General features: G+C 45.5%; 1 protein-coding gene across 5 annotated transcripts in view; it reads right to left on the bottom strand.

Moving 5' to 3' along the window:
• Nucleotides 1-7,982: 7,982 nt before the first annotated feature.
• Nucleotides 7,983-26,432, bottom strand: part of Dnaaf9 (dynein axonemal assembly factor 9) — a 148,463-nt gene continuing 130,013 nt past the window's right edge. For 3 of the 5 annotated variants that reach the window (XM_038329804.2, XM_038329805.2, XM_038329807.2), the window contains 8 exons: nt 21,149-21,284; nt 18,913-18,999; nt 15,129-15,235; nt 14,746-14,820; nt 13,777-13,979; nt 12,245-12,310; nt 11,416-11,509; nt 7,983-10,908 (listed from right to left, as the gene is read on the bottom strand). In XM_038329804.2, coding sequence (XP_038185732.1) covers nt 10,796-10,908; nt 11,416-11,509; nt 12,245-12,310; nt 13,777-13,979; nt 14,746-14,820; nt 15,129-15,235; nt 18,913-18,999; nt 21,149-21,284 — 881 coding nt within the window. In that variant the 3' untranslated portion in view covers nt 7,983-10,795. Of the gene's footprint in view, nt 10,909-11,415; nt 11,510-12,244; nt 12,311-13,776; nt 13,980-14,745; nt 14,821-15,128; nt 15,236-18,544; nt 18,698-18,876; nt 19,000-21,148; nt 21,285-26,432 lie in introns of those variants that run through there. The other 2 variants (XM_038329806.2, XM_038329808.1) reach the window with 2 other exon arrangements.

Here is a 26,432-nt window from a genome sequence, read left to right as displayed (position 1 = left end):
GAGTTTGAGGCCAGTCAGATCCAATAGAAAGTTCCAGGGCAGGCACAGCCAGGGCTATAGAGAGATGATGGAGGAGTGTCTATGTGTTACTTTCATTATTAATAAAGAACTGCCTTGGCCCTTTAAGAGAACAGAAAATTAGGTAGGCGGAGTAGACAGAACAGAATGCTGGGTAGCAGGAGTGGGGAGATGCTTCAGGCATTCGCCATAGTGAGTCGCCATGATTCTCCTCTCCGAGATGGACGCAGGTTAAGATCTCTCCTGGTAAGCCACACCTCGTGGTGCTACACGGATTACTAAATATGGGTTAAAGGAAGATGTGAGAATTAACCAATAAGAGGCTACAGATAATGGGCCAGGCAGTGTTTAAAAGAATACAGTTTCCGTGTAATTATTTTGGGCAAAGCTAGCCGGTTGGCGGGACACAGCCTGCCGCTTCCTTCTACAGATTGGCGCTCCAACGTGGTGACTAAATCCACGTAAAAACCTGAAAAAGCTTTAAATAAAGGAGAGAGAGTGTTTAACACAGCTTTTTGCTGTTTGCCTGGACGTACTGTAGAGAGATTTCCTGTTTCGGCAATAGCGGCAGAGAAAAAGCTGAGTCATTTTAAAACGCGGCTTCCTTGTGCTGTGCCGCCAGTGCAAACTCTGGCTTTAAAGCATTTCAATGGCTTTTATGGACTAGATATTTGTGTGCCTGCTTGGGATCGGAAAGAAAGTGCTCTGAGACCATGCCAATGGCTCACTGCTCCCCACCTGCACCTGGGCAGATGGCGGAATCAGGCTTAGGCGAGCGGGAGAGCATGGCGGATTCCTGCCGCCATAGAGATGTTTTCATACTGCGCGGTGCTCTGCGTGTCAGATTTGGCTGTGACTTGGATGAAAAGAGTTTCTGTGCTGCACGCTCAGTCTCAGAATTAAACTGCTGAGTGCGGCTCCAATGTCGACTGCTGTGTGCCTGGAACTGTGTGCGGCTCAGGGGCACCAAATGACTGAGGCAGGAGCGGCTTTGGCTCTGCTCTGCCAACTGTACTGATCTCAGGCAGGATCTATCGTAATTACCATGATAACAGCGCAGTAAAGGTTTAGACTTGGCAGGAAACAGGCGGTACCGTATTACCTCTACGTGGCGCAACTTAAGTTTTTAAGAAGTGCTTAACCTTTTAAGAAGTGCTCCTGGATAGTAAAAAAATTACAGATTCACAATAGAAAAGATTCAGACATAGAAGGCCTTTAAATGGCTCACAATGTTGAATGAATGTACGTAGGCTTGAGAGAAAAAGAATATAGAGAATAAAGTTAATGCATTTAAAAAAGGGTAAAGTCTTTAAAGAGACAGAGTAGAGATAGTTATAGATTAAAAGAAGTAAAGTGATAGAGTAAAAAAGCCACATAAAAATGGAAAATTCAGAGAGTCTGGATTATGTATTTTGTTGTGTTTTCTTTGATTTTTTTGACTGTAAAGGAGCTAAATACAGAGAGACATTTCATTATATGGGCTGCCAGTCTAGACCAGAATGGACATCTTAACGGTATGACTTCAGGATTTGGATCTAAGAACATGATGCTTTGGAAAAAGAGTTTCTTCTTTTGTTTTCACAGAGGACGAGACTCTGTGGATTGCTTCAATTCCAATATGGTATGACAGACCACGCCCTCCTGAAAGGTTGCTGTGAACACCCTCAAAAAATTACTTCACTCAACTGCCGACTGAGATGTACCTAGCACACAGGTTATATACTATGGAAGACCTAAATAACAGCGCCCCAATTCAGCAGGAAGCAGTTTGGAGAGATTACTACGTCCATTTTCCCAAATATTGTTTATAAATGTTCTTTTACATTTAAAGGGGGAGATGATATAGATATGAATAATTTGCATTGGTATAGATTTTAAGGTCAATTTTGTTATATGTATATGTATTTCTGCTTTTGATTAAGGTATTGTGATTGTGTAGTTCATTTAAGAATGTAATGTATAATTAGGAAATATAGGTTAATGGATAATCATCAATCATAGTCAAGCTTGTAGTCATGTTAGTTAGATTTTCTAGATATATAGAGACATTTCAGTTAGATAGGCATTCTTCATATCTTTCAAAGGCTACAGAATATGGCATTTTAAATGTTTTAATAACTTAGGGTTTTTCATGACAATGAGACACGTCTGCTCCTGGCAGCACCAATCTACTTCGAGAGGAAGATGGGCATCGAAGAGGCTACTTATGGAGTTTGTTAGCCATTTGGGCAAGAAACTGCTCTTGCCTGGACTGTTGCATAAACTGGACACAAGGAACCCACAGAAAGAGGACTGCTGAACTTGCCTAAAGGTGAGATGGCCTTTTGGGGTTCCTGATTCATTAAAGAGTCTGCGAGATGTTCTGCAGGACACAGCAGAAAGTGACTGAACTGTCTTTGGAATTTCCTGCTTCATGGAAATGTCTGCTGGACACTATGGGCCTGAAGCCCGAAGATGGATGCCCCAACGGTACAGAGGAACTTTGGGTGACTGTCCAGGCAGCGAGTTGTCTCTGTCATTTCTATAGTTTGAAAGTTGCATATGACTTGTTTACTTAGGTAATATTATATCCTTCTGGAGTCTTTGATGGAGTTGAAGAATAAATAGATAGTTATAGCTTTCCTTAGTTATGATAAAAGATAAAATAGATTTAAATATTGTAACTGTAATACTTGCTTGATAACTGTTTTGTTATATGTAATTTTGCTATGTTAAAGTTGAAGCCTTTTTTGTTTAAACAGAAAAAGGGGAAATGATGGAGGAGTGTCTATGTGTTACTTTCATTATTAATAAAGAACTGCCTTAGCCCTTTAAGAGAACAGAAAATTAGGTAGGCGGAGTAGACAGAACAGAATGCTGGGTAGCAGGAGTGGGGAGATGCTTCAGGCATTCGCCATAGTGAGTCGCCATGATTCTCCTCTCCGAGATGGACGCAGGTTAAGATCTCTCCTGGTAAGCCACACCTCGTGGTGCTACACGGATTACTAAATATGGGTTAAAGGAAGATGTGAGAATTAACCAATAAGAGGCTACAGATAATGGGCCAGGCAGTGTTTAAAAGAATACAGTTTCCGTGTAATTATTTTGGGCAAAGCTAGCCGGTTGGTGGGACACAGCCCGCCGCTTCCTTCTACAGAGAGACCCTCTCTAAGGAAAACCAAAACCAAACCAACCAACCAACCAACCAACCAACCAAAAAACCTCCACAAAAACCAAAACAATGCAACAAAAACTAAACAAAAAATGTTAAAATGGAGGTGTGTTTGTGTGTGTGTGTGTGTGTGTGTGTGTGTCAGGACTGGGAGGGGGTTTACCAGCTCAAGATAGGATACCCAACTTTTTGCTTTCTTAGTGGGTGCCCTGGAGGGAACCCAGGCCCCATGCTTGCATAACAAACACCTTACTGACTGACTCATCTGTCTCCCCAGTCCCTGGAGATGAGTCTTTAGCTAGAAAATTCCACGAAGATTTAGTCTCAAACTGAAACAGTGTTCCTTATCGGTCCATCTTTCCTTTTCCTGTTGTCCTTTTTCTCTGTTATTTGTACATTCACCCAGGCATGAAATTTCAGAGATGCAATTTCTCAAAACATGAAACAATGAGGGAAAAACTTAACTTGTCAGGAAAGCAGCAGCCACTGCGGGGAAAGGTGGACACATACTCAAGCTGTCGGGTTCTTTTCTCCTTTGCAGGTTTTTACTGATATGAAATAAAAGTCCTTGTGCCTCATGCTTCAAGTTGATGCTTCAATGTAGCAACTCAGAGGCTTTGAAGAGGGAAAGGAGAATAATTTGTTGATAAACACATTTATTTTCCTTCAGATTTCTGAAGAATGAAACATGTTTGGCATTGTTTCAGAACATTAGGTTTTTTTTCCATTTTGGCTTTTTCCACTTTTCCCTCCAGGTCATCCCCTTGGCTCAGTCTCGTCAGTCACTGCCTTGTCATCAACTGTCCCTTCAAAATGGCTCTGTTTGGTACACTTGTTACCACCAACCTGGAACAACAGGCCCTGCCTCCTCCCAGGTAAGTCTATTTAAGGGACAAAAAGGATTGTCAAATAGGTTTCCCCGGACACTGGTGCACTGGGTGTACAAAGGAACTATACTGTCAGGTAGTGGTAGCCTTTTCTCAGTATGTGGGATGGTGGTGAATTACTTCGCTTGTCTGACATAGGGTCGATGTAGCCCTGGCAGGCTGGAACTCGCTATCTAGCTGAAACTGGCCTTAAACTTAAGAGATTCACTTACTTGTGCCTCCCAAATACTGGAATTAAAGATATGTGCTACCATGCCTGTCTAGTTTTAATGTACATAATAATAATTATTATTAATTATATGCGTATGTGTTGCCTGCATGTATATTTGCACCAGGTTGATGCCTGGTGCCAGCAGAAATGAGAAGAAGGCATTGCATCCCCTGGAACTGGAGTTACAAATGCTTGGGAGCCACCATGTTGGCGCTAGGAATGGAACCTGAGTCCTCTGCAAGAGCAACAAATGCTCTTAACCACTGATCCATCTCTACAACCCTATTATTTTTGAGACAAGATCTAATGTAACCTAGATTGGTTTTGAATTCTGTGTTGTTGAGGATAACCTTGAAGTCCTATCTGCCTGCCTCTGCTGCCCCTGGGTGCTGGGATTACAAGTGTGTGCCACCATGCCCAATTTATTCAGTGTTGAGGGTGGGACCCAGGGCTTCTTGCCTGCTAAGCTAGTACTCTAACAACTCTATGCAACCCTACCCTGAGAATGATTTTTGGTGTGTGTATGGTGTATGTGCCTGTGCTCATGTGCATGCATGCGTGTGCAGGTCTATGGCAGACTTTTGTTCCCACCCACCAGCTCCCAAATAACTGACTCAGAGACTGAATTTTAATCATAAATGCTTGGCCAATAGCTCAGGCTTGTTACTAGCTAACTTTTACATTTAAATTAACCCATTATTGGGGGCTGGAGAGATTGCTCAGTGGCTAAGAGCACTGGTTGCTTTTCCAGAGGTCCTGAGTTCAATTCCCAGCAACCACAAGGTGACTCATAACCATCTGTAATGAGATCTGGCGCCTCCTTCTAGCGTGTGGGTATACATGGAGGCAGACTATTGTATACATAATAAATAAAAATTTAACCCATTATTCTCCCCCCCTTTTTCTGGTTGTTCGAGACAGGGTTTCTCTGTAGTTTTGGAGTCTGTTCTGGCACTAGCTCTTGTAGACCAGGCTGGCCTCGAACTCACAGAGATCTGCCTGCCTCTGCTGGGATTAAAGGCGTGCACCACCACTGCCCAGCTCATTATCTACGCTTTGCCACGTGGCTTGGTATCTTTTCTTAGTATGCCACACCCACTTGCTTCTCTCTGCGTCTGTTCACGACTCCTCGTTCCGCCCTTCTTCCCATCACTCTGACTCTCCCACCTAACTTTATCCTGCCTGGTTATAGGTCAGTCAGCTTCTTTATTAAATCAATCACAGTGACATATAGTCACACGGTGTAAAGGAATATCCCACACAGGACAGCCTTCCCCTGTCAAGTTCATCAGGGTCATTCACTCCCCCACCCCCATCAACCCCGACAGTCTCTTACCTCCTGGAACTAGCCAGGTAGGCTAGGCTGGCTGACTGGCTGGTCGGTGGGCCTTGGGGATTTAACCTGGTTCCACCTCTCAGTGTTGGTGTTACATGCATGTGCCACCATACCCAGATTTTTCTTTTACTTTTTATGTGTTTGAGTGTCTTGCCTGCATGTATATTTGTGCATCCCTTGTGTGGCTCTTCCGGGACTGGAGTTACAGATGGCTGCTCTGTGGGTGCTAGAGATCAAGCCCAGGTTCTCTGGAACAGGAGCCATCTCTCCCTAGTGTTCTAGGTGGCTGAAGAACCATCTTTTTGACCCCAGATTTTTTTTAAATTTATTTATTTATTATGTATACAATATTCTATGTCTGTGTGTATGTCTGTAGGCGAGAAGAGGGCACCAGACCTCATTACAGATGGTTGTGAGCCACCATGTGGTTGCCGGGAATTGAACTCAGAACCTTTGGAAGAGCAGGCAATGCTCTTAACCACTGAGCCATCTCTCCAGCCCTTGACCCCAGATTTAAAAAAAAAAAAAAAAACTTGAGTTCTGGGGATCGAACTAAGGTCCTTAGACTAAGCCATTTCTGAGAATTTCATACAATGTATTTTGATTATATTCTTTCCCCTTGCTCAGCTCTTCCCAGATCTTCCCCCTCACCCAACTTTATGTTCTCTCACATGAAAAGCAAACCAAAAGCATATGCAACACTTTGTGCAATGACCTGTGCTGGCCAGCTAACTACTCCTGCCACAGTGTTGTAGAGACAAAGACTCATATAGCCCGGACTGGCCTCAAACTACACAGCCAAGGCTGACCTCCTGATCCAACTGCCACATTACTTGGATGACAGGTGTGTACCACCATGCCTTTAGAAAGCTTTTAGTTTTCCTTTCCTTGGTCAAAAATCATTATAATCATTAGCACAATAAAAAAATCAAAACCAAAACACCCTATTCTTCCTCTAACTTGTACTAGGGAAGACTACCAGAAAACAGTATTTTATGAAAATCAATCAAGGATATCTGACTGATAGGAAAGCTCTGAAAAGGCTTACTTGACACTCACTGTTTCTCCCCACCCAATCTTCCTGGAACTTGGGTCTCTCTAGCCGGCAAGATGTGAGGCAGGAGGCTTGGGGGTTAGGGTTACTGCTGTGGGCCTTTCAGACATCTACCCGACCTGACCTTTCCACGTACAGTGGCATTTAAACTCCCAAGCACTTCTTTGGGCCAGCTCCCAAAGCTGCCCTTGGGGCACTTCCGTTTGCCTCAGGTCCCTGTGGGTAGGACAGGAAGCAGGAGGGGTATGGACCAGGCTGCCTGGAGAGGTGTCCCTCTAGGATCAGCTTTATTCCCTCCTCTCAGCTTTGGGGCTGGGGATGACACGGTAGAGGGGAGCCATGGGAGGCCTGAGCCATGGGACCCAAACCCCATGCCAGTGCCTATGTCTGTTTTATTCCTCTAGCGCTGCAAATACTAGGCCAACTCTGGAAGCTCTCAGTCTGTGCTTCCACAACCCCACTCCACAGGCTCTTCCAGACTTAACTGGATGAGACCAGTGTCCCTACTGCCCTGCCAGTTACTCTGGCACATTTTTCCACATTCCTAAAGTGAGAGTGAGGGGCGAACCCACAGAGCTCCGAGGAACTGATCAACCTGTGAAGGCGCTGCTCCAGCTAAGCGCTGCCAGGTGGTCAGGGGTGCGTGAGGAAGCATGCAGCACATGCCTACACACCTACTACTTGTGAGAACAGAACAAGAAGGAGTTCTAGGCCAGCCTCTGTTACACAGCAAGTTTGAGGCCAGCCTGGGCTATATGACATCCTATTTCAAAATCAACAACAAAATGGACGGTAGAGGGACTGGGGTTATAGATCAATGATGAAGCCATATGGCCAGCATGATCCACCCTGAGCCTTGCAATAAAACAAAGCTGGGAGGTGGAGAGGAATGGGCAGGGAGAACTTGGGGGTAGGGCTCTTTTCTTTGGGACAGTTTTGTGTAGCTTGCCTCCAGCTCCTGGGCTCCTCAAGTGTTTAAGCCAGAGGAGGTGACTGTTTTGATTTGTTTTGTTCAAGACAAGGCTTCTCTGTGTATCTTTGGCTGTCCTGGAAATCACTCAGTAGACCAGGCTGCCTTTGAACTCACAGAGATCTGCCTGCCTCTGCTTCCCAGTGCTGGGATTAAAGGCCACCACATCCAGCTTCAGCGTAGGTGACTGTATGACGTGAGTTTTACCCTCTACTGGGGTTCCAAGTGTGAGCTTCAAGGGCTCCTCTCAGCAATACTAGCCAGGAACATCCCAGCCAGACTGAGAAAGTGTCCAGTTCCCAGGGCTTCACCCTCCAAAGCCATACCAGACACACAGGAATAGGCAGGGCCAGCGTGTTGAGTGACAGTTTATTGGTCCTTAGTATTACATCTTAATCTCCAAGGGAAATTCACAGACACAACTGCAGATAAAAACATGTAAAATAATATAAAAATAAATTGAAGGCTACTTTTATATATTTACTGAATTAAGTAGTGTAATAAATATTATAATAAGCAAAAAGCTTCAATCACACAATTCAGTTTCACTGAAGTTATAGTAGTGTTTGTAAATATGAATTTAAAATTTAGGTTACAAATATTAAAGCATTGAAAAACTAGTATAAAAGTGAATTTTGGCACGTAAGCGAGCTCTTCCATTAGTATCTGATCGTGGGATAATGAGAAAGCCACTTCCCACCTAGTTTTTGAGGTACAACTATCCAACTAGTCAGCAGCATGGCTGGAATACTTAACCGTTTACAGTCTTTTGAGTTGAACTTTTCCCTTTTGAGAAGCCAGAGCTTATTACTGTGCAAAAATTCTCCAAAATCCCAAGAGGATTTAGGAGGGACATTTTTACTGATCACAGCCTAAAGGGCTAGTGTCCAGGCCTCAGGTCAAAGAGCCTGAGGGCTTGTTGGGGCCAACCTGCCTCCAATGTCTGCTTCCTCCCCCAGTCCACTTGGGGGGGATCCCACATTAGAACAAAACAACCCATAACTTCAGTGACTTCACCACTACCCCACTCACTCTGGTGACGGGAACTGAAGCTGCTAACAGGAAAGCTGGTAGAAAGCATGGAAGCCCCTGGGGGACTTTGCCTGTCCTGGGAACTGCTCCCTAAAATCCTCGCTGGGTCCCTGGCGTCCACTTCTAAGATTAGAGGCTAGAGACTATCATGGCTTTTCCTCTGGAGATAGCCTCTTTGACCTGAAGGAATCAAGTGGATGTTAAACCCCATGGAAGTCAAGAGACCCACAGGTTGTGGGGAGCAGCAGAGGAGAAGCAAGGTCCCCTCCTAGTCCTCAAAGAACTCACAGTGTGTGGTTGCAGGGCCCCTACAGAGTCCCAGGCAGGTTAGGGAACATCTACGGAGGCTTCAGCTAGCTTTGCCCTCTTGGGGCAAAGAACTTCTGAATGTCCTGCCTTTTCTTCAAAACCACAGTTTTATCTTCAAGTTGAGGTAATCAGTTTCCCCTCTGATGAGAGGAATGGGGGCAATGGGCAGGTTGGTAAAAGCACACTTCTATGGACAATGGCTAGAAACAAGTTTGCCACACAGCGTGGCCCCAACCCCTCTTTAAAAACACTTTTGTGCAGCAGCCAGACTGCCAGGCCAAAGCAGCCAGAGCCCTTAATCTAGAGCTCCCACTAAAATCTTCACAGTAACTCTGCAGGAAATGAAATGGCCTGTGGTTCTACCCCCACCCCCCAAAGGAAATGAAATAGTCTCGTGGTCCCCCTTTCCCTTTTCTAAGGCTGCTAGCTCAAATTTTAGTTTTTAAAAAGAGCTTGGTGAAGACAAAGGGAGCTATAGTAATTCATTGCTTATTAATCAATTGCACTTACGATCTATGCTACTGAACCCCAGCCAGAAGTTAGGGATTTCCAGACTAGAGTTCAACAGGAGGGCCTTGTCACCTGTGTGTTTTGGAGCAGGGATGGGAGCATATGGGCCTTTCTCACATGTTTTTCTTAATGCAAGAATTCTTATCCAATGGAACTTGTAATTTGGCTCATTTGGCTTCAACCTTTTTTTTTTCATAATACAAGAATATTTTATTGACGAGCCTTGATTATTACTTTGCCCAAAAAGCTCTGTTACTAGGCACGTGGCCTCATATGCTCCCTCTAAGTATCCGCTGTGCCAGGACCCTTCGGCAAAAGTCTCTCTACATTACAGAACACGATGCTGGCTTTCCCTATGTGCTTCTTCCTAAGGCATGCAAAAAGTCCATGAAACTCAGAAACATTTATAGTCTAAGCAGCAGAGGCACTCAATCCTAGCAGGCATCACCTTTAGTGACCTTGCTCCCCACTCTACTTAGGAGGCCAGTCTTGGATGCAATTAGTTCACCTTTGCTGTGCAGTCCAAACTAAAAAAAAGAAAAACCACTGGAGGGGATTCTAAATTGATTATCAGAATTCTTGAAATTCCTGGTCCTCGGGAATCAAGTAAACACATCCAGGGGCAGTTTCAGGGGAGGTTTTCTGAAATGTATTGCCTTCCATGACAGGGGGTGAGGAGGCTGGGTGTCAAAGACCAACAGCCCCCAAATGATTAGACCCTGGGCCCAAGACTAACCTGTTGCAGGCTATTCACCTTGACTGGGAGGTGAAGCACTACAGGGCTTGAGTGGCAGGCCTGCTCTCGTCTCTGCACTAGAGGACCAAAGCGATGCTGCAGCGGAGCTCTAGCGCCAACCCCACGGGCGCGACTGTTGATGCAGCAGCCTCGCACTTACAGAAAGCATCCTATCTTGCTTCCATTCACCCCACAGAAGTGCTCTCGTCTACAAGGCGTTGTGGATCTTGGCCTGGCCACTGCTTAGGTGACCAGGGGCCTTCTAACTCCCAGCAGCTGCACCGTGCAAGCCAGAGGCTTCTCCTCAGCCTCACCGTGTCCAGCTGTCTACAGGAGAGTCTTTTATCAGACACCCAGAGACGCTGGAACACAAGGCAGTCTAGCTGCTCGTCCTGTGCACAGCCCTCACTCAGCGGTAAACACAACGCCTTTCAGGGTGCAGAGAGGAGAGAGAATAAAGACAACATGTACTATGCTGGCAGGCCAGGGAGGACAGTGTCAGCCCCTTCAGGAGGGGCCTCCAGGAAAGATGGACACCCATTCACTCATTCATCTCTCGTGGGCACAGGCCCAGCTTTTTTTTAGGACTTCTGCTCAAAGAGGTCACGGTATTCCTGCTGCTCCAGCTCGCGGTTGTACCTCTCGATCTCCCGATTGGCCTCTTCCACATAATCATTCATGAACTGGTCCATGACTGGTTCCTGGTTAAGGAGGTGAGCTATGAGCCTGGGGGACAGGAAGGAGCGCTTCTCCCAGGGGGACCTGTGGGAAACCAAAGTATCTAACACAGAGCATCTCAGCTACAATGAGGGTAACAGGCAACATGAAGTCCTAGAACTAAGCTCCTGGGTTCAAGCGCACTGAAGCTTGCTGGTCTTGCATTTCCTCCTGCCCATCTCTTCACACTGGACTGCTGGGACAGGCCATCTGCACTCTGTATGTCACGACCCTGCTGCTACCAATGCTGCCTTCAAACCACACTGCATGGAGGATGCTCAATGAAGGGCAAATCTAATACCAACAATTTAAAAAGGATAACATGGATGGTGCCTGTGGGGTTTGTCCCTACGAGCTCCCCCAGGTCTACAGATGATGCCTGCTCCTAGGGCTTGCTGTGGTGCTCCTAGCAGACACTAATCTTACAGGAGAGGCTTGCATCTCCCAGATTTTCACACTGGGACCAAACTGTTTCCAAGGATACGAGGGTGAAAATCCGTCTTGTCTCCAAAGAAGTTAACAAACTGAGTGCCATTGTAAAAGTAGCCTGCAGGTAGGGGATCCAAGTGGCGTTTCACCTGTTGGAAAAGAAACCTGTTGAATTACCTGACACCCTCTTCTGGCTTTTACAGGTACCAGGCATAAAGCAGAGATTTGGGACTAGTGACAGCCCATGATGGTGCTTGGAACGTAGCTTTTAGTCTTTTGTCCCAAGACCTTTGAAAAAAGGCCTAAAAGGCCTTAGTGGGCATGGGCTTGGGGAAGAGGCTTAGGGGTCAGACAGCTATTAGTAATGCTCACCCAGAAAATCTCATTTTAGCCTTAGGATCCTACAGTCTTCCCATGAATAGCTGTCTACATGCCTTATATCTGGGCTGCAGCTGTGCAGCTGACTGCTTTAACCCTTCTTTTTTTTTTTCCTCCTGAGACAGGGTTTCTCTGTAGCTGGATCTAGCTCTTGTAGACCAGGCTGGCCTCAAACTCACAGAGATCCACCTGCCTCTGCCTACTGAGTGCTGGGATTAAAGGCATGTGCCACCATCACCCGGCTGACTGCTTATCTTAAACAGAGATCTTCTAAAAGTACTTGGGCAGGATGAGAAGGCTCGTTCTCCCATCATCCAGTCCTCTTACAGACCCAGGTCTCCTCCATTTCAGCCACAGGTCACGGCAGAAGTGGCCACTCCATTTACTTAAGCTACAAGGTTAGGCTTCTTGACCAGCCTCCCTTTATGTCCTGAGAGCAGCAAGAATGCCAGGACAGCACTACAAGTCGAAGACAAACAGTGAGGGGAGCGAGGGCAGCCACTCACGTGGATATTCCTGATCTCCTGCTGGGTCAGCATTCCCCTGGTCTTCAGAGCTTTCCTCTGAGGCTTCTATGTGGATGTAGAGAAAACATACATTTCAACAGGGCTGAGGGAGTACAAGGGCAGCCAAAGGCTCACAGGAGTTTGGGGGCCAGTTAAGCATCAAGGACCCCAGAAGAGGGAAGAGTGCATGAACCAGGTTTCATGGACATGCTGTCTTGCTTGTCTACTCCCCTGAGTAAATCACTTTCCCACCAGAGCCCTGCAAGACAGCTGGGAACAAATGTGCCCAGTGCTTTGCACAATTGCCTCTTGGTAGATTCTTATGCTTAAGCCACCATGACAGATAATGGACATCTGGAGGTTTCACAGTCTAGTAAAACATTTAAGTCCTTATCTAAAGCAGGAATGGTGACACACATCTGTGATCCCTGCACTTGGGAGGTTTAAAGCGGGAGGATTAAAATCTGAAGCCAGGCTGGCCTACACAGTGAGATTCAGCCTAACCACCTCAGCCAAAACACCCAATCTTCTAAAAAAAACCTCCTTAAAATAAGCAAAAGCAGAAGAATTTAGTCGCACGAGGAAGCTCATAGCTCCTAGAAGACTATCATCAATGGACAAGACCCAAGACCCCAGGCAACTTTATTCCTCGAGTTCCAGGACAAGGCAAACACTGATACTGTCTGTGCTTAGCACCACAGCTTCTAGAACACCTGGCTGTCAAAGTACACAGGCTTGGCTGGAGAGACGCTCAGCAGCATGGAGCACTGTCCTTCCAGAGGACCTGGGGTTGACTTACAGTGCCCACAGTTACCTATATCTCCATTCCAGGGATCTGTTCTCTCTCCTCTCTCCTCTCTCTCTCTCTCTCTCTCTCTCTCTCTCTCTCTCTCTCTCTCTCTCCCTCCCCTCTTTCCCTCTCTCTCTCTCTCTCTCTCCCCCCTTCTCTCTCTGGTTTTTTTCAAGGCAGGGTTTCTCTGTAGCTTTGGAGCCTGTCCTAGAACTAGCTCTTATAGACCAGGCTGACGTTGAACTCACAGAGATCTGCCTGCCTCTGCCTCCTGAGTGCTGGGATTAAAGACGTGTGCCACCACTGCCCGGTGGGATCTGATCTCTTATGGCCTCCACAGGCACCAAGCATGCATGTGGTGCAGACATATATGCAGTCAAAACACTCATAGACATAAAATAAAAAGTATACAGGACCAGGCCTTTAATGTCAGCACTCCAGAGGCAGGCGGATCTCTGTGAGTTTTGAGGTCAGCCAGGTCTATAGAGTGAGTTCTCAGACAGCCACTGCTACACAGAGACCTTGTACAGAAAAAACAAACAACCCCAAACTCAAAATGAAACACAGTATTGACATATCCACCTGGAATTTGCCCCTACAGGCTGCTTCTTAATCCCCAAATGTCCCTAAGTCTTGACTGAGCCTTGAAGTGTAGACTAGTGGGTGTCAAAGGGAAGGAGGCCAAGGTCAGAGGAGTGTGCTGGCCATATCTGGGCTCAGTTAAGTTGGTTTTGCAAGTCACCTGCTTAGCTGATTGTCGAAGCCAGTCTTTGAGGCTGTCCTCCTTCAGGGAGCAGCCAATGAACACAAGGTAGCATTCTGGCTGCCCATTGTCTTGAGGTGTGCTTCTGGAATTGGGGGGTGGAGTGGGTCCTTCCAAAACCGGCATAATGCTCAGGGAGTTGGTCAAAGTGTTGTGGCAGACCTCCATGGTCTTTTCAGAATCTGCACAGAGAACACATTTGTCCCGGAGAACAAATCCCACAAGAATGCTAGACTGTAACAGTGCTGGCAGGTTGACAGATTTCTAGGGACTGACAGGATGGGTAGTGGCGAGTTGGAAAGGATGAGTCTAAGTATATGGCTTGGTAGGTATGGGTGATCAGACACACACTGTTAATAGGGCAGAGGAACACAAGTGGAAGAAAATGCTTAGAGGTCAGATAAGCAGGGCCACTCACCACTGCCTCTGCAAGGTCATAAAAGGAGAGGCCACTGCCAGATAGTAACACCCAGGGATTCACCTCAGAGGCTGAATGCAGTGTCTGGCTGTGATGTCAAGGACTAAGTACTACCCAGCAGCCCCGAGGGGCAGCAACCTGAGGAAACCTCCCAATGGTAAAGAACACTAGCTGATACTCTTCTAGAGGACCTGGGTTTGATTCCCAGCATTCACACAGTGGCTCACACCAACTTTAACTCCAGGGACAGGGGATCAAATGGGCACAGGCACACATGTAGTGCTCACACACGTGCTGTCAAAACATGTAATGTAAAAAGAACAGCTTTATAAAAGAATGGGAGAAAGCATGGACACACATTAGCTGGGCTTCAGTGGCCTTGTCCTATAGTCCAACCTTTGTACAGCTCACTGGAGTTCCCAGGAGCAGAGGACAGAGCCTCCACTGTGGAAAAGAGGACAGAGCCAGCAGGGCTGTGAGCTCACACCATGAGCTTTGAGTGCCATGCTACCAAGACTCACCCCATTTACCTGAAAACTTCACTTTGCCAAGGATGTGGTAGATATTCCCAGAGAAGGGACTTGGCTTGATGGAAGACTGAATTGCTGGTGGAGGAAAAGGACAGGAATTCAGCTACCTGAACACGGAGGCCAAGCTTAGATCAACTGAGTCAGAAGGTCAGGGCCAGGGGAAGGGCTCAAGGTTCCATCTCCTCCCACCAGGGCCTCCGCCACTATCCCTCAGAGTGAACCACACAGAATCAGAACTGGAGATCTGATCTCATTAAACCCCCTACCTGCTTTTGATCCTGACAGTATGGAGAAGAGGAAACCCAAGGATACTGACTGAAATGGGGCCACAGGGAAGGGACAACTCTTCCATCGAGGGTGAAACATGTCCCAGCCACGCTCACCTTTACACTTGGCCACAAAGCGGGTTTTCTCCAGAGGTCGGTCAAACCACACACAGATCTGAACCATTAGTGGAAAGACGGATCCGGAATCAAATTTACCTTCATACCTTAAAATAGTTTTTAAAATGTAAGAACAAGTATTGTTCTTAAATTCTTTGACATATTCATGAACATATACAAGAAGGTTTAGTACCCTTTGCCCCCATTTCATCCATTCAGTGTTGGGGTTCAGTGTTATATATACTATCTTGGGATAAACTAGTCATCATCTGTTCAATCCTCTCTCACTAATTAATACACTATTTTGTTTACAATATATATTTTTTCCCCCTATATGAACTAGGGTCTTATCAATACCAGGTTGGCCACAAATCTGCTATGTAACCAAGGATGACCTTACATTTCTGATCATCTGGGTATCCAGCTTCTTAATGCAGGGATTAAAAGCATGGGGCACCACACTGGTTTATATGGGGCTAGGGATTGAACTGGGGGCTTGGTTTGTTTTTTTCAAGACGGGGTTTCTCTGTGCAGCCCTGGCTATCCTGGAACTTGTTCTGTAGACCAGGTTGGCCTCGAACTCAGAGATCCTCTTGCCTCTGCTTCCCAAGTGCTGGGATTAAAGTTCTGCACCACAATGTCTTGGCTGAAGTACTGTTTCCAGTGTGTATACCTCTGCTTCACCGTGAGACTGGAGAGCAGGATGGCACTGGAACAGACCTTCCTGAGTGCAGGTCCAACTTCTCTAGACCTTCCTGAGTGCAGGTCCAACTTCTCTAGACCAGCAGAGTTCCCTCAAGTCCAGGGCCTGTGCATCCCCTCAGACCTCACGATACTAGGAGTCCTTCCTAGCACAGCTGGGGCTACCCCTACTCTACCCTGTCCCCACTTTGAACTGAAGATCCACCTGCTTCAGCGTTCAAAACAGCTAGGATTACTTTCAACACTCCAGACACGCCCATCTCATGGTGGGGAACTTAAAACATCCACGTTTCTCTAGAAGGAGCTAAGGAGTTGCGAGGCCACTGCTGCGTGACCACACTGCTTGTCACAGAGCTGTTAACATCAGGGCTAAACTCAGAGCATTAAATTAGGGTTTGGGGCTGGAGAGATGGCTCAGCAGTTAAGAGCACTGCCTGTTCTTCCAGAGGATCTGGGTTCAATTCCTGGTACCCACATGGCAGCTTACAATGGTCTGTAACTCTAGTTCCTGGAGATCTGATACCTTTACACCAAAGCACAAAAAATAAATTAAAAAAATTTAAAAATAAAATATGCAAAAAATAAATTTAGGGTTTGGTGTGTGTGTTCAAACTGAGATGTCTCACTTCTGTGCTTAGGTTAGTCTTGAACTCCTCGACTCACATTATCCTCCTGCCTCAGGACCCTGAATATATGGGATTATCAGTACATACTATTTTTTTTTTTTTGTTTTTTTGAGACAAGGTTTCCCTGTAGTTTCTAGAGCCTGTCCTGGAACTAGCTCTTGTAGACCAGGCTGGCCTCGAACTCAGAGATCCGCCTGCCTCTGCCTCCCGAGTGCTGGGATTAAAGGCGTGCGCCACCACCGCCCGGCATCAGTAGATACTATTATACCTGGATGAAATAACTTTTTTTTTTCTTTCTTAAAGACAGGGTTTTGTGTTTCCCAAGGTTGGCCTTGAGCTTGCTATGGATTATGCAGAATCCCTGGTCCTCCTGCTTCCTCCCAAATGCTGTCACTGTTAGTATGAACTACTATGTCCACATTGTGAAACTTTCTAATACAGAAAATTTCTAGTTTAAACCAAAAACAGAAGTACGAGAGTATAATGAACCCTTATATCTCATTCAGTTTCCACAGTTAAGGAGATTTCATTTTAACTCCTGATTTATTTCTGACTTGGAACTGCTCCAGGGGAGGACAGAACCACTGGATGGGTGTCATTCCTACCATCCTAAGAGTGGGAGCACGTACTAGCCCAGCTGTGTGTGTATGCACTTGCCACAGTGCACACATGAAGGTCAGTTGACAGTTTGTAGGAGCTGGTTTTCTTCTTCCACTGTGAGGGACTCTGGGATTGAACTCAGGCCATGGGGGCTTAGTGGCAAGCTTCTTTAACCACTGAGCTATTTTGCTAGCCCTTTAAAAAGGTTTGTCCTGGAGACTGCTATGTAATCAGGCTGGTCCCTAAGAGGTTCTTCTGCTTCTGCCTCCCAGTACTGAGATTAAAGGCACTCACCACTGTGCTCAACCCCTTTTAAAGTTTTCTGAGCCAGGGCTTCCTGTATGTAGCCCATGAGACTGAACTAGAATTTACTATGTAGCTAAGGATAATCCTGAACTCCCAATCCTGCTTCTATCCTCCTGAGTGATGGGATAAGAATGTGTGCCACCATGCCTTACTTGCAATAGGTTTTTTCTTTCCTTTCATTGTTTTCTAAAAAAATTCATTATTATTATTATTCTATGTGTTTATGTATTTTGCCTGAATGTGTGTATTTGTACCATGTACACTCTGAGTTTGCAGAAAGCTTTGAACTGCACCACATGGGTGCTGGTAACTGAACCCGGGTCCTCTGCAAGAGAAGCAAGTACTCTGAATCACTGAGTCATCTCTCTTGTTCTTAGACTTTTCTTCTTTCTTTCTTCTTTCTTTCTTTCCTTCCTCCTCCCTCCCTCCCTCCCTCCCTTCTTTTTTGTTTTTTGTTTTTGTTTTGTTTTTCAAGATAGGATTTTTCTGTGTAGCTTTGGAGCCTGTCCTGGAACTCGCTCCGTAGACCAGGCTGGCCTCAAACTCATAGGGATTCGCCTGCCTCTGCCTCCCAAGTGCTGGAATTAAAGGTGTGAGCTACCACCACCCGACTACTAGCTATATCTTAGACACATCATTGAACTCTTGCTGCTTCTGTCATCTATAAAATGTGAACAATAGTGGCATTTATTATGTGTTTTGTTGATATGAAATAAAAAAGCCAAGACAGGCAAAGCTCTGAAGAAGCAGCACTGCACAGCAGAGCTTCCTGGCATTGTGGGAATGTTTTGGTTCTGCAGTGCCCAGTACTGTGGCTACCAGGCATAGGCAGCCACAATTAACTCTAAATTTTGTTTTGAGTTTTATTAATTTACATCTACATTACACCCAGAAACTATGTGGCTAGGTCCAGAGATAGCTCGGTGACAATGGTGTTAGAGTCAGATCATGGGGGACTTGGCGTCTCTCCTTTCTCCCCTTTTTGGTGATATTCTTGGACTGGGAGGCAGCTGTAAAGAATATTCCATGGGTCTCATTAGCAGAAGCCTACCTACTCTTGATGACTGACTACCTATTCTAGATGGCTGATTATTGGGTAGGGCAATTTTTTTACCTGGGGAATCTAAGTCTTGGTTTTGTACCACTCACTGTACTTGGTACCTGCAGGATGACCTCTTGAATCACAATGTTCAGAGAGGCTCAGATTGTGGAGCACTGGCCCCTTGGGAAGGCTTCCCGGCCACAGTAGGTTATTCCAGTTAACACAGTGACCCTTGTGAAGCATATATGCTACTGTCATTTCTGCTGCTCCTTTGCTACAGATGTGGCTCACATTTCTTTTTTTTTTTTTTTTTTTTTTGGTTTTTCGAGACAGGGTTTCCCTGTAGTTTCTAGAGCCTGTCCTGGAACTAGCTCTTGTAGACCAGGCTGGCCTCGAACTCAGAGATCCGCCTGCCTCTGCCTCCCGAGTGCTGGGATTAAAGGCGTGCGCCACCACCGCCCGGCTTTCACATTTCTTTTTAAAGGTACTATTCAATAATGATACTTGCCAGCCAGGAAACAGTAAATATCGAGAACGTAGCATCTGGGGACTTGAAAAACTGTTTTCTGAGAGAATCAGCTCAATGTCTTCATTCCTTTAAAAACACAGAGAACCAGAGAAGACCCAGGTTAATTAGGATTGTCAATGTTAACCTCTCCACATATGCATGCATTTTTTCCTGACACAGAATATGAAAATTAGTTGTATGCATAACAGTTCACTTCTACTTCAATATGCATCTTCTAAGAATAGTTGCTCATGGGCAGAGGCAGGCAGATTTCTGTGAGTCTGAGGACAGCTTGGTCTATATTGTGAGTTTTAGACCATCTAGGGCTACAAAGAGACTCTGTCTTATAACAGACAAAACAAAACAAAAACTGCCCAAAACCAAAACAAAAAGAATACGTTCTCTTACAGGGCCATGATATACTATTACACCTGAGGAATTTAGTACTCCTATTAGAATGTAGAATTTCAGGTCCTGCTGGTGACTCACTGAATCAGAAACTTTTTTTCTTGGGGGGGGGCAGGGACACAAGGACACAGGTCTCATGTAGCCTAGGCTGGTTTTGAACTCACTAAGTAGTTGAGGATGACCTGATCCTCCTACTTCTACTTTCTCAAGTGCTGAGATTATAGACATGCACCACCAAGCCTGGTTTATCTAGTGACAGCAATCACGACCCAGGTGATGCTGCCTCACTGACTCAGAGCAGAAAGGATCATCATATCAGACTGTCCCATTACTGTTTTCGCTGTTTAATCCTTTGATCAACACAGTGCCCACCAGATCTTAAGAATGTAAAGGTGGGGGCTTTGTTCCCAGTACCTGTTACTCTTGCAGAGGACCAGAGTTTGATCCCAGGCTCCCATGGGGGCTTACAGTCATCTACAGTTTTTGTTTCAGGGGATTTGATGCCCTCTTCTGACCTTCCTAGGCACCAGGTAAGCACATGGTACACAGTCATCTCTCCAGCCCTCCAGTTTATGTCTCTGTGTGTGACTAAGGGACCGGATCTAGGTGATACACCTGCTAGCAAGCATGTGCCACTACACCCAGCTGAGGATCAACCTGATGTTCTTACACTTGTACAGCGAGTACTTTACTGACTGAACTGTTTCCCTGGATAATGAAACCATGTACACCTGAAGTTGCCCTCTGGCTTCTGTACACATGCCCACAGAGATGCACCTCCCAAGTGTTATTTTAAAGGTGTGTGTACATGTGTGTGGCCATGGTATGTGTGTGGAGGTCAGAGGACAGCTGTAGGAGTCAGTTCTCTCATCTACGATGTGGATTCCAAGATAAAACCAGACTCTCCCACTTGGTGGTAAGGCTCTTACCTGCTGAGCCGTCTCACCTGCCCCTCAGGTATTTTTTTTTTTTCTGAGACAGGGTTTCTCTGTAGCTTTGGAGCCTGTCCTGGAACTAGCTCTTGTAGACCAGGCTGGCCTTGAACTCACAGAGATCCACCTGCCTCTGCCTCCCGAGTGCTGGGATTAGAGGCGTGCACCACCACCACACCCATACTCTCACGTCTTATATTTCTGGTTGTAAGCTTAGCTTTCAATGGCTGAACCATCTCTCCAGCCCAACACATTCTCACATCCACATGGACCACTGAAGACAGTTATGATTTCAATTCTTCAGTGTATGAGAATCTGTCAAAAGACAAAACACCTCAGAGCATTATAGTGTTAATTGCACTCTATTTAAGAAGTGCTGTGGTGATGGTGGTTGACATTACTCTCAGAGCCTAGTAAGCAGAGGCCAGCGGGTCCCTCTCAATTCTAAGCAAGACAGGGCTGCAAAGTAGGATCCTGTATCCAACAAACACAGCATTTTACAGGGCTTGAGAGATGGATTAGCAGTTAAGAGCACTGGCTATTCTTCCAGAGGACCCTGGTTTAATTTCCAACATCCAAAACGTAAGTCATAGTTATCAACAACTCCAGTTCCAGAGGCTCTAAACCCTCTTCTGGCCCCCATGGGCACCAGGCACGCATGTGCTGTACAGACAGACACCCACACACACGTAAAATACGTACATACATTAAGTAGAAATTTGTTACTGTTTTTCTTTTGTGCATGTGTGTGCAGCACAGCACGCATGTGGAGGTCAGGGGACACCTTGCAGTAGTCAGGTCTTTCCTTCCACCAGGTGTGTCCCTGTGAGCCAGTCCGCTGCTGTATCACTTGGAAAAGAAGCTGGGCACACAGAGTGGAGTCTGCACAAGTTTACCTTGTAACAATCCCATTTTCTGCAAGAATGAAGGCTGCAGTAGGATTGGCAGCCCTGATGAGGGTCTGCAGCTGAACAAGGAGAGGGTGCCTCTGCTCCGTCGTGTGACTGGTAAACACCACGTTATTCACCAAGCCTGAAGAATAGAACCAAAACACATCAACCTTCAGAATCTTGACTGGACCTGTAGGCTCACAGAAATGTGGGTCACTGCTCCTTTCACTGACCTTGGTCACATTTCTTTCTCCCCTTCTAAGAACTGCCACATCTTAAGAGTACATGCTTAGCTACTCCACTTCCTAATCTCATGTATTTAGTATTCCATTTGTCTGGTTTTTGTTTTGTTTTTGAGACAGGGTTTCACATAGCAGCTTTGGTTGGCCTGGAGCTTACTATGTAGAACAGAATGGGCTTCAACTTGTGATCTTCCTGCCTCTGCCTCCTGAATGCTGGGATTATACATGGAAGCAACATGGTTAGCTTTATGCTTTTTGAGACATGGTTTTTATTAAGATGTAGCCCAGTGTGACCATGAACTCACAACAATCCTATGTACTGGGATTATAAACTTGGGTCACCAAGCCTATCTGCTGTTCTCTTTCTCACCCTCTCAACATTTACTATGTGCACAAGCACAAGCACAAGCACATGCACATAAGAACTGGCATGAGCTGGCGCTCTCCTTCATGTGGGGACAGAAGTTGAGTTCAGGTCACCTAGGCCTGGTGGAAGCATCTTAACCACTAAGCCACCTCATAGGTTCCCAAACTAATTTAGCTTCTCTTACTTCAATTTTCTGGTTGTTACTTGGAGTTCTTGATCAAAGAGCTTTTCAGCATTGCTTACATTCAACCTTATTAGAAACCGGTGCTGTGCTGAGCGTGGTGGTGCCTTTAATCCAAGTACTTAGGAGGCAGAGGCAGGCGGATCTCTGTGAGTTCAAGGCCAACTTGGTCTACAAGAGCTAGTTCCAGGACAGGTTCCAAAGCTACAGAGAAACCCTGTCTCGGAAAACAAAACAAAACAAAACAAAAAAAACCCAAACAAACAAAAAACAAACAAACAAAAAAAAGGAACCAGTGCCACTGGCCTTCAGAACACATTTACCACCAAGCATTCACTACAACACTAGGTGCTGACAACTATATTCTCAGAGTCACACAATTGCAAGACCAGTGTGCACACAGATTTTCACACAGTGACATGGGAAAAGGGAAGCCCGCGTGAGGATGTGTAGACTGGATAACAGAGAAACTGCTCCACAACTTGTACAAAGTAAGACTCACAAAACTACGGAGAACTTAGTAATCGGCAGTCTTTGCCCATCCTAGCATTATTATACTTCTTCCAAATTCATACTGATTTTCTTAGTTATCAATATATTTTATAAAGTTCTTATCGATATAGGCTATTTTTGCTATAAGATTATTTGCCTTTTTGGGCGTGAGGTCAGGGTCTAGCCCAGGGCATCATAGAACTCATGATGTAACTAAGTTCTAATCCTGCTGCCTCCATTTCTTGAGGTCTGGATTCCAGGCATGCACTGGTTTATGGGATGGTAGGAGATCAAACCCAGGACTTCAAGCATGGTAGGCAAGCATGCTACCATTGAAATGATATATCTAGAACCTCTTCAATAGAATATTTTGTTATTTAGTGGAATTCCTATTATTATTATTATTATTATTTTGGTTTTCTCAAGACAGGGTTTCTCTGTGTAGCCTTGGCTATACTGGAATGCTCTATGAAGATCAAGCCAAGCTGGCCTTAAATTTATAAGCGATCTGTTTGGCTATTCAATAATTTTTATTTATATTGTATTGTGAAAATTTCAAATAGGGGGCAAAAGAGATGTCTCGGTGGCTAAAATTACTTGTTGTTACTGCACAGGACCCAGATTTGGTTCCCAGCGCCCATGATGACTCACAACCATCAGCAGGCATGCACGCGGTACACAAACATATACACATGCAGGGAAAACACTCATAGAATAAAATAAAATGAAAACCATTCAAATATGTACCAAACTAGAAAATAAACTCTGGTTTTAGGAGTTATCAGGGAGTAGGGGCTGGAGAGATGGCTCAGAGGTTAAGAGCACTGCCTGCTGTTCCAGAGGTCCTGAGTTCAATTCCCAGCAACCACATGGTAGCTCACAACCATCTGTATTAAGATCTGGTGCCCTCTTCTGAGCTGTAGGCACACATGCAGACAGAACACTGTATACATAATGAATAAATAAATCAAAAAAAAAAGGGTTATCAAGGGGCTGGACAGATGGCTCAGAGATTAAGAGCACTGACTGCTCTTCCAGAGGTCCTGAGTTCAAGTCCCAGCACCACATGGTGGCTCATAATCATCTATAAGGCATAACACTGCGTGCATAATCAATCAATCAATCATTTTTTTTTTTTTTTGGTTTTTTGAGACAGGGTTTCTCTGTAGTTTTGGAGCCTGTCCTGGAACTTGCTCTATAGACTAGGCTGGCCTCAAACTCGCAGAGATCTGCTTGTCTCTGCCCTCTGAGTGCTGGGATTAAAGGCAATGCACTACCACCAGCCATGAAATAAATTTAAAACAAAAGAATTATCAATACAGCTGGGCGGTGGTGGCACACACTTTTAATCCCAGTACTCGGGAGGCAGAGGCAGACAGATCTTTGTGAGTTTGAGGCCAGTCTGGTCTACAAGAGCTAGTTCCAAAACAAGCACCAAAGCTACAGAGAAACCTTGTCTCAAAAAAAAAAAAAAAAAACAAAAAAAAGAAAAAGAAAAAAGAAAAAAAGAGAATTATCAGTACTAGCAATACTAGCTGGGCAGTGGTGGCTCAGGCCTTTAACCGCAGCACTTGGGAGGCAGAGGCGGTGGATCTCTGTGAGTTCGAGGCCAGCCTGATCTACAAAAGCTAGTTCCAGAATAGGCTCCAAAGCTACAGAGAAACCTTGTTTTGAAAAACAAAATAAGACAAAAAGGATAGACTTCCCTCTGCCAATGCCAGAGAGCCCTCTGAATGAGGAGGCACTGGAGGTACCTATGTGTTGACACTATATTGGGAAGGGTCGCTTTGGAGGTTGCAGAGAAACATTAAGGGCTGGCCTAGAAAGGCTCATGCCAGATCCCCACACTTTGGTGCAACCACAGGAAGCCACTGGAGCCTTTGGAAACAGAGTAGGTTGAGGTCATAAGGCCATGCCCAAAATGTGGCACCACAGGCAAATAGATGGAACCCCTGAAGTCTCAGGACATTCTAGGATTGGCAGACAAGGAGCCAGACCCTGCAAGGTGACTGAGAGGTTACCATGGGTAGAAGAAGAGAACAATATGGTGGGCCTTGTAGTGAGCAGTCAGGAAAGCTAGTAGAAATCTACAGAGACCTAGAGACTACAATAGTTCCTTAGTTAAAAGGGGTGAGTCAAATTAGGCCAAACCTGCCCTTCTCAGCAGTGAGCCAGGGTCCCAGACAAAGTTCTGGCCTGTCCCTTTCCTTGTCCAGGCTGTGGGTGTCTATTAGCTGAACCCCGTCTATGTTCTGCTTGCTATACAAGTACTGTATGGACTAATTTTGTAGGGGGTAGGATTCTAGGTCAGGAACTGGGTACAGAAAAAGGCCTTTACTCCACAGCAAAAGAGCAAAAGGATTATCTCCAGCATTCCTTAGTCCAGCTATGTAAACCGCCACCTGCCAAGAGGAAATGCCATCCGTGAGGCAAGTGGAGCTTGTCTGGCACACAGGCCAAACAAGCCACAGGAAGAAGGTGCGCTTTATTGGGGTCAGGAGTTTCTTTCTGCTCTTATCTAAGTGAACACCAAGACTAACCGAGGTTACAAGCTGAGCTATAGGCAGGTACTTTAGCCAGGCCTGTTCCCAAGAATAGGGAAACATCACTGTCTGGCTACTCCAGATTGGGCTAAAGGCTTTCAGAAGCCCAGGAATAGATGAAACCACCTTCTTTTCTCTATATACACTTCTAAAAACAGGCAGTTAAAACTCCTTCACTTTAAGTCAGCATTATAATGAGCCTTGCTAAGCATAACGTAAGCCTCTGCTATCAAGAAACACTGCAGAATACTGTAAAATGGCCACGGTGGTTGGGATGGGGGAGAACCATGAAGTCTGAGTCATGAACAGGCGCAAAGAGGCAATAAGCTCCTTCAGGACATGAAGACCTTATCTCCTGGTGGCAGACTCCACTTCCAGGACAGCCACTGAACCTCTAGTGAGAAGGGGGACATTTTTCCCTAAATCTCCTTCTCATCCAAGGTGAGCCAAGTCAGCCAGTTCAAAGTACTGAGGCCCAGATACAATCAGAAGATAATTTACTAAGGCACTACAACTCCTGAGTCCCTTGACACTCAGTGGGACAGAATTGGAGTTGTGTGGCACTGCACACCTTTAATCCAGCACTAGGGAGGCAGAGACAGGTGGATCTTTGTGAGGTAAACCCGATCAACACACTAAGTTCCAGGGAACCCAGGGATACACAGACAGACCCTTTCTTCAACTAATAAAATAAAATAAAATAAAAAAGAAACAATTTATGGTCCCACAGTCACCTGCCCACATGTTAGCAGGTACAAACTTTAGACCAATTGCCTTTGAACAATGCACTGGAAGGGATCATTATGAAACATACTACCAAGTGCCCAAGGAAGGATGACACTAAAAGAGATTTTTTTGGTTGAGATACCGGCTCAGGCTGCTTCAGATCCAAAGATGATGAAGACACATCATTTCCTCATGACTCTCTGAAGCTGGGCGGTGATGGCACATGCCAATCGGGAAGCAGAGACAAATAGATTTCTGTGAGTCTGAGACCAGCCTGGTCTACAGAATGAGTTCCAGGACAGCCACCAAAGCTACAAAAAAACCCTGTCTCAAAAAACCAAAACCAAAACCAAAACCAAAACCAAAACCAAAACCAACCAACAAACAAACTAACTAACCAACCAACCAACCAACCAACCAACCAACCAACCAACCCACCCACCCACCCACCCACCCACCCAACAAAAGGGGCTGGAGAGATGGCTCAGAGGTTAAGAGCACTGACTGCTCTTCCAGAGGACCTAGGTTCAATTCCCAGGACCACTCCAAAATCTGACACCCTCACACAGACATACATGCAGGCAAAATACCAATGCATATAAAATGAAAATAAATAAATTATTAAAAAAGAAGACTCAGCAGGGGAACCTAACCATCTGTACTTATGCTTCACAAAGAAAAGTGGGAGGATGCTAAGGGATAAAGTGTCAAGAAGGTGGCTCTAACACTGACAAGAAGA

Source organism: Arvicola amphibius, chromosome 5 (genome assembly GCF_903992535.2).
Source record: "Arvicola amphibius chromosome 5, mArvAmp1.2, whole genome shotgun sequence".
Lineage (NCBI taxonomy): Eukaryota > Metazoa > Chordata > Mammalia > Rodentia > Cricetidae > Arvicola > Arvicola amphibius.
The sequence above is the reverse complement of the archived record's forward strand: the minus strand, read 5'-3'. Positions and strand labels throughout refer to the sequence as shown.